Raw genomic sequence first — 16,890 nt, 5'->3', positions numbered from 1 at the left:
GCTCTCAGAGAGAGCTGATAAAATCAGAATTGAGCAGCTGGAACCTGATGAACTCTTGGGTTTGATGACAGAGGCTGGTCCTGCGGGGCAAAGCACTGAACACAGACGGAGACTGCCATGCTTTAAAGGTACATGTACGTGCAAGAACACACACATACACATTCACAGACACTGAAAATGTACAGAAACTAACCAAAACACACACACACACAAACTCTCTTCCACTCATCCATTCAAACGACTTCATTAACTTTGTCTCTAGCCTACATACACTCTGCTAATCTCTAAGTCATTCACATTCATTCACCCCCACTTCTTTCATGCCTATTCAAAAAAAAAAAAAAAAATCTAATATACAAGAGTAGATGAATAAATGTGCCCTGCATAAATAGGTTTATGCACTTTAAGCAGCAAAGGCATAAGCACGTGGATAATAATGAGAGGTTTTCTTTTGTAAGACCTATTTAATTAAAACGAAGAACAATACCCTATTGTGGGAGCATTCTTGGAGGCTCTCTTTGACCTCAAAAATAGCCCAAAATGTCCAAGACCAAATTTTTTAACACACTGAATTTAAGAATGACTGAGGACACAGAGGTAGTGGGCCATCACTGCCCTCATGTGTTGCACTGGAGCACTGCAACAGTACCGGAAATGTTGCTGCATACTCTAGCTTAATATTCATGGCAACTGGCTGATGCTATTATCCAGAGCGACTTACAAGGAATCATGTCACACAGCTAGGAGAATGAGGTGTTGGGAGTCTTGCCCAAGGACTATTATTGCGGTAGTGAGGTGTGCTTGCCTGGCTGGGGTGGTAATGTTGTTATCCACCAGGCTACACCAACCATAAGTCATTGAGACAATTACCTCACCTTTAATGAGCAATATGTCACATGCAAAAAATAGAAACCTACAGATGAGCACAATCACCCTGGTATGCGGGAAGTGCAGGTCTTGTTAGTGCTGCAACTGTGTAACTGCAACATCTCAAGAATTAGTGGAGCTAGTTTGGCTGCAGTGTAGATCCATTAATGCTTGTTGTAGAGTTTATAATTTCATGTATTATTTATGTACTTTATCCACAGCCTACACTTATCACAAGAATCACCACTGGTGGTTGATAGCGTTACAGAGCACTGATGGTAAAGCAATTCCAAGCTAACTAAGTAATACTGTCATCTCTCTCCACATTATAGCAACTGCATTAGCAATATCTATGCACTAGCCACGTTTTTCTCCAGACACATTCGCCCCAACTATTCTGTTATATGGATGCCATTCTTGATAGTCGAGGATCAAACTGGGTTTTTAAGAAACTGGCAAAAGAAATGGCTATATATAGGCAGTAGAATAAGACGAATATCCTTTCCAAATTCTGATATTCTCAGCTCTGCTGGTAGACCTTTTAGAATGGGACAATCATATTTCTAGGTGTAAATGAAACACAAAGGGGCCTTGAGTAAAATATTCAACTATGCTGCTACCACTGAAGGAGGAATGTAAGGCAGTGCTTGTGAACTTATTATTACTAATCTGCTCAGTTAAGATCGCTAGTACTTTGGTGTAATTCAACTTATGAAGTTAAATAGAAACACACAAAATTTCCCATGATGGATATGCTTACAGACCACAGATCAATATGTATGCTCATTCTATTAAAACATCGCTATAGGTGATTAAACGACTCCACACAATAGCATTGTACAACCACAATTAGGGGCAATGGGCCCAATATGGCATTACTGCTCTTAAAATAGAAACTTGATACAGTGTATTTTAGAACTTCAGCATCAAACATTTGAACTCAATAGACACGATTTCTAAAGGTATCTAAAGGTAAGTCCTTTTTTCTAAAGGTGAGCAAAGTGTATGTGTTTAAAAAAAAAAAAAGCTGTCACCAAAGTGTCAGATAAATCCCCCTACTTTCACAGACTCACCAAAACTGGACAGTTGGTATAAGCTGGTCTGATGAATCTTAATTTCTGCTGCTGGCACGAGCAGGATAAATCCATGGACGCTCAATTCTGGTAAAGGTGGTGTACTAGTGTGGGGAATGTTTTCTGGGCATACTTTGGGTCCCATAACACCAATTAATCATTGCTTGAATGCCATAGCCTGTTTTGAGCTTTGTTGCTGCCTATGTGCATTCATTCATGCATAACTGCATTTTCTCCCTACAGCAGTTTAGCAGTACCTATTCACACTGAAGCTTTAAGGAATATTTAAGCCTGGAGACTGCTTCTCAATTGAGGAAAAATACATGGTAGCCAATCAGTGCAAAGCTCTTTCACTAGGGGTGTAACGCTGTGTGTATTCGTACCAAACCATCCTGGTAAGGGGGTCATGGTTCAGTGTTAGGGTGAATGTAGTAATTTCCCACGTGGCTGTGCCACCTGGTAACCTTAAGATGTAAGCCAGTAGATTTGCATGTTATTGTGGAAACTGCAGTGGTTTAGGAGTACTGCTATTATAACTAGTCTTGTTTATCCCTCTGCCTCTCCACCTCCTTCTCCTCCTCCCCTCTCGTCTCCTTACCTCTCGCTGCCGTGTGTAGAGAGGGTAACTTATATGTTTGTTTTTATCTCTTTATTGTTTCTCACTGTTCTCATATTAAGATTTTAAATAGCTTAAATAAAAAAAGAAAACAAAACTGTTCAAATGACATGAAAAGAAACACCCCGTTGTACCATACTCGTACTAAACTGTGCAAACCAAACTGTGACTTTTGTGTGCTGATCCACCCTTATAATTTATATCAGCCTGTTTAATTCTAAGGGGGGGAAAAAAGAAGGTTAGAAAATGGGGTTTTAAAAGATAAATTGTGACAGTGTCCGGCACATAAATGCACACAAACACTGTAAATGTAATTGTTTGGGCACAGTTCCCACTCACTTTAAACAAAGCCCATGCTGCACTGAAGTAAGATCACGTCCTATCCTCTCAAAGAAAGATTAGAGTCCATTATCTCATTAATAACATTAAAACACTATTGACTTTCTAGAAGCCAAATACTCACAAATTCATAAAAGAATAAGCATAATGCTCTTCTTACCTGAAGCAGAGGCGAAACAAGATGGTATGTGTGGGGACCAAATGGTGCTGTAGAGAACACCCTCATGGCCTTGCAGTGCGCACACGGACTGGGAGCGTTCTGGGTCCCACTGTCAAAAAACGTGTTTTACTACAAATGGCCTAATGAAGTTCATATACTACAGGGCTTATGTATACCTTGTGACTATGCCAAGCCTTTGAACATAGTTGTAATGAGAGGATAATCTGGGATTTTAAATTAGGCCAACCTGGAATTTCGATTTAGATTACATTTAGCTGCTATCCAATCTGCTATCCTATCTGTGATTTCTTTTTCTTTCTCACACCTAATTCAAATAGAATTAATCCTTTATATACCCTTTATTTATAGCTTCAAGACTATAGTAGGCCAAGGACATGGCAAAAGAGCAGACATAGTATATTCACTGAATAACCTACATTATTTATATCAAATCATTTAACTTACAACAATTAATAATCACAATAACACAGAAAACTTAATAAAGTTACATCGACAAACAAACATTTAGTTTGCTGTTTACCACTCTGGCTGTATGGTCCCAGGACCCCGACACCACAAGGTTTTCTCCCCGTGTCTGACTCCAGTCTACTGCATAGACCTGAAAACACAATTCAAACTATAAAAATTTGTTGCTTGATGGGACTGGGGATGGGGTAAATATATAGACAGACAGAGATTACAAATAGGATGGAATTAAGAAAGCACCAATTGGGCGATTCTGTATTGATAAGAGAAATAAGGAATTCACCAATATAGGAAATTTGGAATGATGTTAATATCTAATCATTCATGTAGTTTAGAGCTAAGCAGTATAATATTTAAATTCCACATATAGATACAGGTAATATATAAGGTCACCTGTATGTATTTGGATTATTTTACAATAACTTTGGAATTCCACCGCACAAATATTTTTAACCAAAACAAAGAAGAAATAAAGGAAGTGTACCAACAATAGTGTTTATTGTGTACATGTTGTGACTTCACCTCCTGTGTGTGCTCTTTCAAGACTTGTATAGGACCTTGTGGGTTGGCTGTGTCCCAAATCTGCAGTGACCCATCTCCACCTCCAGTCACCAGCAAATGCTCATTGCTCTCACTCCAGGTCACATCGAACAGCCCATCATTCCAGTCAAAGCTGCACATAATGTACATTTGAAGCTCACCCTCTTTTCTATCTTTCCAACTTACTCCATACTTTTGATTCTTTAAATTAATATGAACAGAAAATTACAGCACATTTTTCATACCTATTTTTCTGAGCAAAACAGGAAGGATTCAGAAAGGATCTTTGAGAAATCGGAGCTTATTTTCTCAAAGGCCCTTATTTCACAAGCTTGTAATAAGACTAACGATACAGAATCAGGCGTCTTTAACATAACTAAGGACTTTGAACTGACAGTACCAGATTTTAGGTCACTCTTCTTATTCGGAGATGCTTGATAAACATGGGCCAAAGATGAGGTGAAACGTGACAGTGTTGGTTGATTTTGCCCCACCTACATTTACATGGTGACCTCATAAAGAAGCCAGTAGACAATATAGGGGATTGTGGGAGACAGACAATGTCACATCATGAAAATCATAGAAGAATTAAAATAATATTAATAATAACTAATGTTTTTTTTATTTTTTTATATCTTATGGGATGAACCACTCTTGCAATATCTGTGTGTTAGCCTTACTGTACCTTCTAAAGAGCTGAATATCAGTTTCCCTCTGCTCCAGCACAAGCAGCGTTCCACATCCTAAAACATACAGTTACAAAACACATAAATAACACTTTAGTGTAATACGCTGATTCACATTTTAGCCCTGAATCCTACATACACTGCATGCTTTTGTCTCAACTCACTGGCCATTAATTCAAGCACTGCTTAAGTAGTTTTGAAAGCATCTGTCCAAATAAATCGCCCAAGCTTCACATGTCTTATGGGAAGGGACTTCCACAGTTGGGAACTAAACCAGGCATAAATGCAACCTTATCAGTTCCATCAAACTTAAACATACACTTAGCTGCTCAAGAAATAGGCTGGTTAACCAGGTTAAGCAGTTTAACAAACTGGCTTACGAGCACAGAGTCTGGAAGACCAGCGTTTCAACCACCTTGACCATCAAATACCAACTCCCAGCCATTAAGTTGGATTAATAATTGGATAATTCAATAATTCAAAGGTACAACGGTGTAATTTTTTTTTTTTCATAAAGGTTAGTCCATTAAAGGCTGTAAGGCTGTATAGACGGTGTTAATACAGTATGTCCTCGTTACCTGCTATACCATAATACTGAGCTGTAGCACACGCGAGTCTGTTGGGGAGAAAAGGAGAGATTTCCACAGCATAACCGTGTCTAGCTGGACACCTGAACCACTTCATACTGACTCAGCCGGGCAGAAACATTAACAGACCATCAGTCATGAATGTCTAGTGTGCTCCACTCTCTTCGATATTTATTAAAAGAGGAGGCTTTTCACACTGGTCAATAACGTAGCTAGCACTAGGTGCTATAAGCCCTTCTGACTCTTAGTAAAACTGCGAAGATGACCACATTATAAATGAAAACACGGTCTCATCTCCATGTACATGTACTTTACACAGAGTTTCCATTTAAAAGAAGAAAACCGAAGTGGATTTAAGGGCTGCACTTCTTCTAGTTTCTGCTCACATGCAGTGCACTTCCTTGTTTTGATACGGGGAGATTAAAAGTCAGCGATTATTGGTGGATTGTTTTCCAAGGTGGCAACACTGAGCTCTCCCATTGGCCTTCAAAGTCACCTCACTTAATAAATACTACAATATAGTGACAGAATATAAATTCATCAGAGTATTAAAAGACGATCACGTTTCATAAAAAAACTATAACGTTACAAAAACGTTTTTTTTGAATACCCAGTATTTTAGACACTAATTTTGACTGCCGATGATCCAGCATATTATCGTATATTAGATTTACTGATTAAAACGTGAGTGTCCGAGGAATTAGGATTTCTCCGCTCGTTTAGTTCACGCGGCTCTCTCTAAACATGTCTCTAAGTATTATTTTTCTACATTGACATTTTAGTAGATCCTTGAAAACCGTCTGGTTTAATCAGCTACATGGGCATGGGTTGAGTTTCTCCACAGGGTGGCGGTGTTCCTCTGAAGTAGCCACTGCGTTCAGCTGTGGAAGGCTTTCTCTGTGAGCTGGGTGTACTGTATGTAATATAACGGGTCAAGACTGTTACATAACAGTTTATGGGGTTTGGAACTGGCCCGTTTTACAGTCCTGCGGGTTTTCCAACAGTGTTTGAGGTCCCCAATATGTCAGTTCAATAAAGAATAAATATAGTTTTTAATTCTGAAGCACTGCTTGAGCTGTAGTTTACCACACGATGGCATGATTGAGTTTATTTTCAGTGGAAATGTTTAATTCCTTTGAGAAAAAGGCCTTTATACCTTATAAAAGTATATATTCTTTGACAAGCTCAAGACCTAAAACAGATTATGTCAATTCTTTTACCATAATAGTGTATTTTGTGCAGTATTTATTTATTTGAAAAGTCATTTCGATTCTAAATTATCATTCATTATCATTTACTATTAGAACTTTTTCTTCAGTCAGTTTTTTTGAAAACCAGATTTTTCCACAGTATGTTGTATATTTATTAATATATAAAAATATATATTTATTTAATAAAAGTTAGGAACATTCATTTTCCTCCTTCTGTTCATTTATTGCTCATTTAAATGTGTTCACCAAAAAGAGAAAAGGCGCGAGGGCCGCTTGTCATTTTCACGCTGGTGGGTTTTGACTGTGAGATGTTCTGGGCAGATCATGTGCGTCTTTGATATATGGAGGGCCACTTCAAAGGCTGGGGCCTGAGAACCAGCCGCTCTAAAGCAGATAACTGCCGGATTTATGGCCCCCACACCGTTCCCATGCACGTCGGTGGGCAGCAGCCGCTGTTTGCCCTAATCCCTATTCACTTGGAAATGCTGATACTTTCCCTTTTAGGAATTTAAGGAAGGAATTTAATGGTGTGACAGTGATTTACTAATGTAAAACTGTCCGACAGGCCGCAGCATAAAGAGAGTGGATTAGAGTGGCACAGAGCCCCGTCTTTAGGAGGAGTGAGAGCTGGTGTTGTGCTTTCATGCTTTGAATTCTCCTGCTTTGAGCCTGGCGCTTCACTAAACGGCTGCATATGACCTGCTCTGAAGGCCAGTTTTCTCCCTTTTTACAGCGACAGTGTCACATTCAATAGCTTCTCTGATTCTTATTCACCAGTGAAGTTAACTGACAACAGGTGTAGCAAAAGAAACATGACCAGAGCAAAAGACACTGAATAAAGTGGACAACTTTAAAGGGAATTTTGTGGAATTTCGTAGTAGATCAGTGTTAGAAAGTGTTTTTAACATTGCTAGGAAGGCATTTTCTTAATAATAATACAGTTGTAAATAGAGTCATGTTCAGGTTGGTTTGGTGTGAAATGTTCAGTTATAGAGAAACGTACTGACTCAGAATTGATCACAGTGGTGGTGAACAGAACCAGACGTCTGAGAAGTTTAATGCATCAGAAAGTTACATCACAGAGAGAGATTTTACATGAAATGGTTGCTCTGTATCCTGTTTGAAACACTGTTTTACCACAGCTCAAAATAATATTCGTGAAAACCATTCTAGTGGTGAAGAACACACAGGCCATGTGAGGCAAAATGAAATTTCCATGAAAGTCCCTAATGAAATTTATTTCCTCAGACTTCTCACTATTAGTCACTATTAGACCATCTTCATCATTACATATAAAACTCAGAAGACAGTGCAGGTTCACTGGTGGTTTTAGATAGCAATTAAAATGGTTATAGTTGTGTTGCAGTCATGGTGAGCCCTGATTTCTATCACCACCACTGTAAAGACATCTATATGTTTCTACAAAATAACCTATTTTACACCAAACCCCATGATAAAGGACTGTTTACATCTCAGTAATGATTGAATTATTCAGGTTGTATTAAAAATTGCAAAATTTCTGTAAAGCCCTAAATCATTTATGCATGCAATTTGCATGATGCTAACCAGTGGCTCTGCTTGTAAGTTTCCATTACTTGTTAGCTACATTAGTCGTGTAGCCCCAGTGCAAAACTAAAGAAGGAAACTTCTAACCCTCTATACAACATGTCTTGGCCTCAGTTTCAGGGTAAATCTGTGTAAGTGTGTTTCTTTTTTTCTGAACCGCCCCTTTAACTCCAGTAAATGAAATTAGCTCCATCAAGCACATTCCAGCATCGCATTAATGTTTATTTCGGCCTCCCAGCAGTAATGAATGAGCTGGATCCAGTGTGGTCGGAGCGTGCACTGGAGGAGACGTGGGAAGGCCACTGCGTTCAAAGATTGATTTACAACTCCGTAACGTTTCAAAGTGGATCACATTATTGCATTTCTTTGTTCCCCTTTTGGTTGGTTTCTTCTGCGTTATTTAAAAAGCCACATTAGAGCACATTATTTTCTTTGCCATCAAGTTTCTGGAACTCGAGTTGCGTTTCACAAAAACAAGTTCAATCTCCAGCACCAATAACAGATTCCCAGACTGGCCAAACTGAAGTGTTGTGGTGAGAGGGAGAGGAATGATGGGGCGAGGGATAAAAGTTCAAATAAAAAGCATTGAATTTAATCCGTCACATCTGCTTGTTTTTGTTTGTTTGGTTTTTTTTGTCCTTTTGCATAGAAAATCGGTTACATGTTACAGAGAAGGCTTGGGATAAAAAAAAAAAAGATACAGTAGTGTCATTTACTGGCAAATCTGAAAAGCATTCAAGCATTCAAATTTGCAGCTACGGTGTGTTTTCTAATATATGGAGAGAAGCCCGTCTCTCCAAACAGTAGTGACCGAAGTGCATCGTCATGCCAATAATACGACTCTCTAGCGTCAGTATAAACTCTAGTTACACTCTTACACATATTTACAGGCTGAGTGGTTAGTTCATAGATTATAACACGCGCTCTGATTCACACCTCATTCCATCGATTATCTGTAGGACCTTTGGTTTCTCTGAGTTTTCTGTCGCAAAATAAAAGACACCCGATTTTTGAAAAGTGAGGGAAAAGTCAGACATTACACAGGTTCTGTTGGTTAAGCTTACAAATCTCGAGGGTAATACATCAGTCATACAATCCTGTGGATACTGTCAAACAGTGTGGTCCTCTGGCACAAAGCCAAGTCATCTTGAAGCAGGGAGAATTGAGGTATCTCTCCAAGGGCAAAAAAAAAAAAAGTCAAAAAGTCTGACAGTGATGAGGCCATTTCATCTAATATACCATTAGACCATCCTGGCACCTACTGGGTGTGACGAGTGCGAATGCGACCTACACCGTTTCTTTCCTCCCAACACGTTCCCTTTGATGTCACATACATGCAGGCACTTGGAAAACTGATTGTGGCACTTTGAAAGTAGAAACGGCCGCAGCAGTGGCCAAAAAATGGCCAGAATAGCTCATTAAAGGAATACTTCAACAGTTTTCAATCCGGGTTTGACCTGCTAAATCTGGATTGTTTGGTCAGTTACTGCAGACAATAATTTAATTTGAATTTTTAGTGTTTCTCTGTACTTATAAAAGGACTGAAAACATGCTGACTCTGAACTTGCTTATCATGGATGTCATGGGCAGTTGCCGAATTTGTTCAGTGAACATTAATACCAAATATGTATTGTTGTAGAACACTTTCATTAATTTTCTATTTGTGAACTAAGCTGTAAATGTGTCCCAAGAATTTTCCTAAATTTGTGGGAAAGTTTTTTTTTGTGTTGAGTGATACCACCTACCAGGGAAAGCGAAAGTATCCAGAACTACTTCTTTTACTGTGTTGCAGAAAGCTACAAAAGACCAGCTGGAGTGTAAAATCCTAAGGCATATATGGAGAGTTAAATGGTTGTAGTTTCAACTTAACGTTTAATATTTTGGTTTTTATTGTGATATATTTTGCCTCTAGACGTCTAGACTTCTTCTATTGCATGACGTCTATCAGAAGTGTATTTTGAGTTAACACGTTTTCTGTTCTTTTCTAAGAGGAGCGAAATGCATTGAGTCTGGTGATCAACAGCACGATGCAGATAGAGATTTCAGATACAGATTTCACTGAAAGTTGCTGAAGTACTCCTTTAAAATAGTCTCTCCTGTGTTTGCAAAGTGTGAAAAACGTCCAGCCACTCGAGAGCATTGAACAGTCCGAAAGTAGCAAAAAATGACCATTACAGTCAGCAGTCCCTCCTCTGTCTACAAAGACTGAAAAGAGTCCAGTCTTTTGAGCGTTTGTCCAAGTCCAGCTTCTAAAAGGCTCCCACTTCAGTTCCCCACGGCCGGTAGGGTTTAGTGCTGGCGCTGCTGGAGCTGGAGGTGGAGCTATTCTGCTGGGACGTGGATGATGCGGATATGGAGGGGCTGAGGGCCGAGGAGGCCACGGAGGAGGCGGGGACAGCAGGGGAGAAGAGGGGGAATCCTGCAGGGAAGGACAGGGGGAAGGTGTGTGTCGCTGCAGCTGAAAGTGTGGCCGAAAGTGAAAGGAGGGAGGTGGACAGTGGCGGGACGCAGCCTGCAGGAGGTGCTCTGAGTGCTGCCGAGTCGCCATGGGTGAAGGAAAGGCGTTGTGGGACGTCCGTGGAAGAGGATGAGGATGTCGAAGAAGAGGAGGATGATGAGGGCAGGCCACTGTGCTGCAGAAAGCTCCAGGCCCAGGGGTGCGGCGGCAGGGCTTGGGGGTGGTGCTGGTGCTGAGACAGCGCGACGGTCTCCCTATGAGAGGCGCAGCTGCTGAGGTGAGAAACGAGACGGACTCTGAGCGGATCAGCAGAGTCCAGACCCTCCACTGAGCTCAAATAGCGAGCCACTTCAGTCAGACACTCTCGAAAGCCAATGCTGATGAAGTCCATGGCCAAAGACTGGACATCAAAATAGCCTGAAAGGAGAGAGAGAGATCTATTGAGCACACTGAACTGAACTTGATGAGGTGTAATGTCTTCACTCACTGGTTTGCTTATTACTGTACCGCTTATTATTACTATTGTAATGACTCAGACTGTTCATTTTTATTGTTTTTGTGAGGGAGACAGAGGGAGAGAGGGGGAGTGAGAGAATGATGAAAGTGAAAACAGTAAAGAGTAAGTAAGAGAATGGGAAGAGAAAATGAGAGAACAAGAGAAAAGAAAGGATGAATGAGGGAACGAGAGAGAGAGTGTGAGAAAAGTAGAGAGAGTGAGAGAATGGAAGATAATGAGAAATTGAAAGGGTGAAATAGGGAGTGAGCAAGAGAATGAGGGAACGAGAGAGAAAGAAAAAGAGGGAAAGAGAGAATGACGGAGCGAGAGAAGGGGACAGAATGGGGGAGAGAGAGAGAGAGAGAGAGAGAGAGAGAGAGAGAGAGAGAGAGAGAGAGAATGAGGGAATGAAAGGGAGAAAGAATGAGGAACGAGAACAGGAGAGAGAAAGAGGGAGCAAGAGAGGGAGAGAGAAAGAGGGAGCGAGAGAGGGAGAGTAAATTAGGGAACTAAAGAGGGAGAGAGAATGAGGGAATGAATGAGACTGATACAGGATGCTAGAGAGAGAGAGAATGAGAGGGATACAGTGTGTGAGAGAGTGAAAGAAAATTAGAGATAGAAGAGAACGAGAAAATAGGTGAATTAGAGAGAGTATTAATGAGAGAGAAGAATGAGGGAATTTATTTTTTTTTATTAAGTTTTGTAATCCATTATTCATCCTAGCTGAACTGAAAGGCTTTACTTTTATAGGCAATTTAGGACTTTAATTTTTTTTTTGACTAAATACATCAAAATAGGACAGTACACCACAGTACACCATCCACACAAAACCTTTCAGTCTCAAAGAAACGGGGCACTGAATCTGAAGTGTGTATGAACTGTGTTCCTCATTTTCACAAGTACTAGATCAACAGTTACTGGTGGAAGTGAATACAGAGGACATTACGCTGATGTAGTATTCAGTAACATATTCACGTGGAAGTGATGATCACGTTTGAATGAAGTAAACTCAGTGCATTACTTTCTTCAATGGTGCACACACAGACAGTGAGACAAGAGAGAGAGAGAGTAGGGGAGAGAGAGAGAGCAGTTAAAGCATGAATGCCTGATGCCTATAAATACAGCTCCTCTATCAGAGGCTGTAATGAAGCTAACAGCTGATCCCGACGGAGATGAAGAGGTGCTTAGCCCTGAGCTAACCAGCGGATTCCCACTGGGCCCGAGGCTTTGACCTAAACAGGCTCTGATTGTGCCGGCCTGTTTGTATGTTTGTTTTGTCTCCCCAGTGCACCGATTTTTACACTCGCTGGAAAGCCCAAACAAGCCCCCAGCAGGGCGGCCTGTGAATGCGGCCCCCTCCCCACCCACGGATTTATGAAAGCAAACACAAGCCCGGGGTCAAGTGCTCCTTTTGTCCTGCCAACGCTTTCCCACGAGCTCAATCCTGCCATTAGCATTGACTTCCACTCCTTTAATCTAGTCAGAAAGGAGCTGCTCGCTCACGTTTCACAGCGGGAGAAAGACAGAGAGAGAGAGTGTGTGTGTATGTGTGTGTGAGAGAGAGAGTGAGAGAACGAGAGAGAGAGAGAAGCCAATTAGCTCTTTACCTTTCCCTCCTGTGGCCTGGAGCATCTTCAGATGATCCACCGTCATTTGCAGGATTTCAGCTTTCTCTAGTTTAGCGGAACCCTGAGAACCATGACAGAACCGTGTTAATTTAGAAATACGGTTTATCCATTGAACCCACAACACAAACACTGTGGTCACCAGCAACGTAACTCGTCTTATTTAACTTGAGTTTAATACACTTTAATAACCAATGCACAGCAAAAGCAATCGACATTTCTCTTAAACTCAATCCTCCGAAACACTCCAGCTTCTACCCTCTTACAGTCTAGTAGCTAAATGCTGAGTTTCCTAAGTATACAAACTTCAGTAAACTGTTCGTTCTTTTGTAAAGTAATATATACAGTTTAAAGTTCAGGATTACAAGTTACTGTTTCTTAGTGATTTTTTCTCATATTTTGTAATATACCTAGAAATGATTGAAAATTTTTGTTTCAGTTGAAATTTTGTCCAAAAGTCCAAAGTTTTATGAAGTAAATCTGCTTAAACACTATTATCAGGTGACGTGTCAGAACCAGGCCTTAGTTAGATTTACTGCTCTGATATTTTGACTGAATTCTATTTATGTGAGTATTTTAAAATGCTAACTTCTTACTTTAACTTTAACTAAATAACTATGTGCAGGGGAAGTCGCACATTAGCCAATCACATTACATTACTAAAAAGCTACTCAGTAACCCAATTTTCTGGGGGGTTGAATTTTATTCCGCTCTGTTACTTCAGCTCACAGCTTATTTACAGCTTATTACAGCTTATTTAATCCCAAAAGACTCTAGATACGAGTCCGGCAGACTTCACCGCCTTCTCTGACAGATGCTCCAGAGTTCCCCTGCAGTTCTGTAGGGTACCTCACTAGTTTGCTCGCCCTGCTGCTGCTGTTTTTTTTCCCACTCTGGATGTTTATGTTTCTGGATTGTACGTGAGTCATCCTTTCACTGAAGTAACACGACGTTCGCCTAAGTATGGGTTGAGGCTACTCTGCCCACCTCTGTTGATGATTTTTCACGGCTGTTGTTTTCTCTTGTGTTGGCATTGTTATAATGGGAGAAGCTGTTTACATACAGAACACGATGGCAATTCCACCGGCTGGTTTCCCATCAACTCAACTGTGTGTGATTGAATATAATTGCACGCTCTACTGACAGGAAAGGACCATGTTCAGCTACAGCATCACCAAAGCAGTATTTCAGTGCAGTCTAAGTTCCAGAAATGTCAAAGAGCAGCTATTCACTCACCTGTTTCTCAAAAGCTGTTGGCACCAGGCGCCTCAGCTCTGATAAGCTGTTGTTGATTCTGTCCCTCCGTCTCTTCTCGATGATCTGCAGGAGCAACAGAGGTATTACTAGTAAAGTAAAGCACTGAGGCTTGGCGGAGAGCAGCAGTGTGTCCAGTCTGACTCTCTTACCCCTCTGCGTTTCTTCCTGGCCATGAGCTGGGAGGTGGTGGTGGGAGAACCACATCTCACAAACGGGCCGTTGCTCTGACTGCAGGAGGGAGAGTAATGCAGATGAAGTCATTCATTAAAGTGACTTCATTAGGCTCGCTAATCATCAAACTCTTCTAGCTACACGCTTAAAACAGTGTGCTCCAGACGCTGAGTCTCTCTCACCCTGAGTGAAGGCTCTCGCAGCCCACGTCGATGGTTTCCTCAATCTCGCTGTCGCTCGTGCTGTCGTCGCATGGCCGTTTCATGTTGCCCCTGTCTCGAGCGGCAGCGGAGCTTCAGCTCTCACCTCAGCGCTGCCCGCGGTCACTCTGAGCCCCCCCCAACACCAGCCGCGCAGACACGGGGAAGCGTGCGGGACCGCCCACTGCTCTAGAAAGGACCGCCCACAGCTCCGCTCACGTCCATCTAGCCACCTTGACTGGGTAACGCCCCACTCACATTTCTAAACGCCCACTCACCACTTAGAAACGCCCACCTGTCACTTGGGAACTCGCTTCAGGACATTTAGCAATTCTCACTTCAGCAATTTAATCAATAGAAACGCCCAATTTCTGCTGTGAAATGCTCATTTATTTGCTTAGAAACATTAATTTATGAATTTGCTTCATCTAGGACCGCCCACTGTTCCACTTAGGACCGCCCACTGCTCCACTCAGGACCGCCCACTGCTCCACTCAGGACCGCCCACTGCTCCACTCAGGTCCATCCACTTACATTTATAAACTCTATTTGCTCCACTCAGGACTGTTCACATTTTGTTTATGCACCTTTACTGAGTAAGTGCCCACTGTCCGCATGTAAATACTCACATGTATTTATACATTTCCTCTCATCACTTAGAAACATCAATATCGTGAATGTCACGCAAAAAGCTTGCATCTCTTAATTGACAACTTTACAGGAGAAAGAAAAAATCTTCTTAACTTTCAATGGAAGTTTTAAAAAAAAGTCATTTGGAGCATTTCTATTGGTCTATGAAATTCTGACACAGTATATAAAACAAGGGCCATATGCAGATTATGTCAAAAAGTGAAAAATGGCAAAAATGGAGATACAAGGTTTTGTGTGTGTGAGTGTGTGTGTGTGGAAGAGATGACATGTAACCAGTAGGTACTATTTGTTTTGAATTGTCTGTTTGTTACTTAGGAGTGGTAAACTCGCTGTGTAGGAACGACTATGTGCAGCTTAGAGACACTCATTGTTTAGAAATGGCCACGTATCATTTAGAAACCCCCACAGATTACGAATGCCCACCATTTATTGTGAAGCGCACCTACGGATCGTTTAGAAACACCCACCTTTGCTTAGAACCGGACAAATTTCTTAGAAATGGCAACTGGAACGTTACTGATCTAGCTACCTATCAGTGCTTTGCTTTACTGAAGTGATTTAATTGTGTCTAGATGTAATTTAAAGTAGAAATCTGAGAAAACTGTTTATGCTCATTCATTCAAAATATCAACAGGAGCTTTTAGGAAGTCATTAAAATATAATATAATGTGTATTTAAAAAAGAATATTGTATTTCATCATTTAAAAATGTTTTTGAGTGAAATCTCCCATTAAGAAAGCAAACCGTTGCCAGGTGTTGTAAAGCTCTGTAGGCAAATACAAAAACAGCCAAAAGCTAATGGATGGAGGTCACATAGTCACCTTAATTTGTTTATTTCTCCAACTACTTCAGCTAATTAAGGTTTATTTATATACGTGTTGATCCCAAAAAATACCCAAAGTGCATTGTGGGCTAAATTTAAAAGTACATAACTTTAATCACTGATACTCAGCTATTCACTGTTTGTACATTGACTTTATTTATTTAATAAATCATTTGATCTTTTTTTTTCATTTAAACATAGAGCACACACCATTAGGCTGTGCTATTCTTCATGGCAATGCATGTTCTACATTGTGAGATACTGTATATTATGTAAGCTACATTAAGCAATGAAGTAATTCAAGTCCTCTGTAAATATGCTTATGTGAATGAGTGTATTTGCTGCACTCACTGAATGAATACACCCCCACCCTTACATTTGAAGTATGGGGACTCCACAAAACTCCAGTAAGAGGTTTTCCTGGGTTAAACAGAGAAGACAGCACATTGTTTGGGTGCACAGCCCCCTCACTTTCCTCCCTTCCCCCCTCCCAACCCACAACCTTACCCTGTCATGTGCCCTCGCCCTGCTGGAGCATAGCGCAGTCTCTCAGGCAGCCTGCCAGTGTGATGGCTGTTTCCCACAGCTCTGAGCACTGCAGTGAAACCCAATCACCATGTGAGAGACCGCCAGGAACACAGGGAGGGCCGGTGGGGGCCATTGGGGGCCTGCAGGGCTGCTGCCACTGGAAGCTGACCGCAGGCCAAGCAGCTCCCAGCCTTCGCTGCCACCGCTCACTACCTTATTCTTCACATTGATTGTGTTTGCTTGATGCCCAATTGAACTAACATGATATAAAACCATGGAAATGCCCGGCCGCCGTTGTGAGCAGGGCCAGCTTTTGACCTTTCTCACATTAATTCCTACAGCTTGGCTGTGTGTAAAGCCATTTGGTTGTCTATTTTTTTTTCTAAGAAAGGACATAGACATTGCAGGACTGCAGATAACTCCTTTAAACATCTGAAAACATGCTAAAAGCTTCAGTCAAGAATCATTCCCAAGTACTGGGATATTTTTGGCACAGCAACACAAGTAAAAGCAAGACTTGCAAGGCATTGCAAATACATTGAATGTCTAC

At 41.1% G+C, this 16,890-nt stretch overlaps 2 protein-coding genes across 2 annotated transcripts in view; both read right to left on the bottom strand.

Annotated features, from left to right (window-relative positions):
• The window catches only part of pex7 (peroxisomal biogenesis factor 7), a 38,383-nt gene extending 32,629 nt beyond the window's left edge, over positions 1 to 5,754 (bottom strand). The window contains exons 1-5 of the mRNA XM_072686645.1: positions 5,346 to 5,754; positions 4,767 to 4,824; positions 4,064 to 4,214; positions 3,597 to 3,674; positions 3,056 to 3,164 (exon numbers count right to left, since the gene is read on the bottom strand). Coding sequence (XP_072542746.1) covers positions 3,056 to 3,164; positions 3,597 to 3,674; positions 4,064 to 4,214; positions 4,767 to 4,824; positions 5,346 to 5,451 — 502 coding nt within the window. The 5' untranslated portion in view covers positions 5,452 to 5,754. The remainder of the gene's footprint in view (positions 1 to 3,055; positions 3,165 to 3,596; positions 3,675 to 4,063; positions 4,215 to 4,766; positions 4,825 to 5,345) is intronic.
• Positions 5,755 to 7,606: 1,852 nt separating this feature from the next.
• hey2 (hes-related family bHLH transcription factor with YRPW motif 2) lies at positions 7,607 to 14,452 on the bottom strand. The gene is made up of 5 exons (XM_072656588.1): positions 14,321 to 14,452; positions 14,117 to 14,195; positions 13,947 to 14,030; positions 12,693 to 12,774; positions 7,607 to 11,006 (listed from the first exon to the last, which is right to left on the bottom strand). The coding sequence occupies exons 1-5, from the start codon at positions 14,401 to 14,403 to the stop codon at positions 10,381 to 10,383; spliced, it is 954 nt and encodes a 317-aa protein (XP_072512689.1). The 5' UTR covers positions 14,404 to 14,452; the 3' UTR covers positions 7,607 to 10,380.
• Positions 14,453 to 16,890: the final 2,438 nt, after the last annotated feature.

Source organism: Salminus brasiliensis, chromosome 1, assembly GCF_030463535.1.
Source record: "Salminus brasiliensis chromosome 1, fSalBra1.hap2, whole genome shotgun sequence".
Classification (NCBI taxonomy): Eukaryota; Metazoa; Chordata; class Actinopteri; order Characiformes; family Bryconidae; genus Salminus; species Salminus brasiliensis.
This window is presented reverse-complemented; position numbering and strand designations above follow the sequence as displayed.

What these genes read in the sequence shown, in the direction of transcription:
- hey2 (XM_072656588.1), bottom strand. Translation starts at nt 14,403, where the DNA reads ATGAAACGGCCATGCGACGACAGCACGAGCGACAGCGAGATTGAGGAA. An exon ending in CCAGGAAGAAACGCAGAGGG is followed by an intron (nt 14,031 to 14,116) that starts GTAAGAGAGTCA and finishes TTGCTCCTGCAG; the next exon opens with ATCATCGAGAAGAGACGGAG. An exon ending in CAACAGCTTTTGAGAAACAG is followed by an intron (nt 12,775 to 13,946) that starts GTGAGTGAATAG and finishes CATGGTTCTCAG; the next exon opens with GGTTCCGCTAAACTAGAGAA.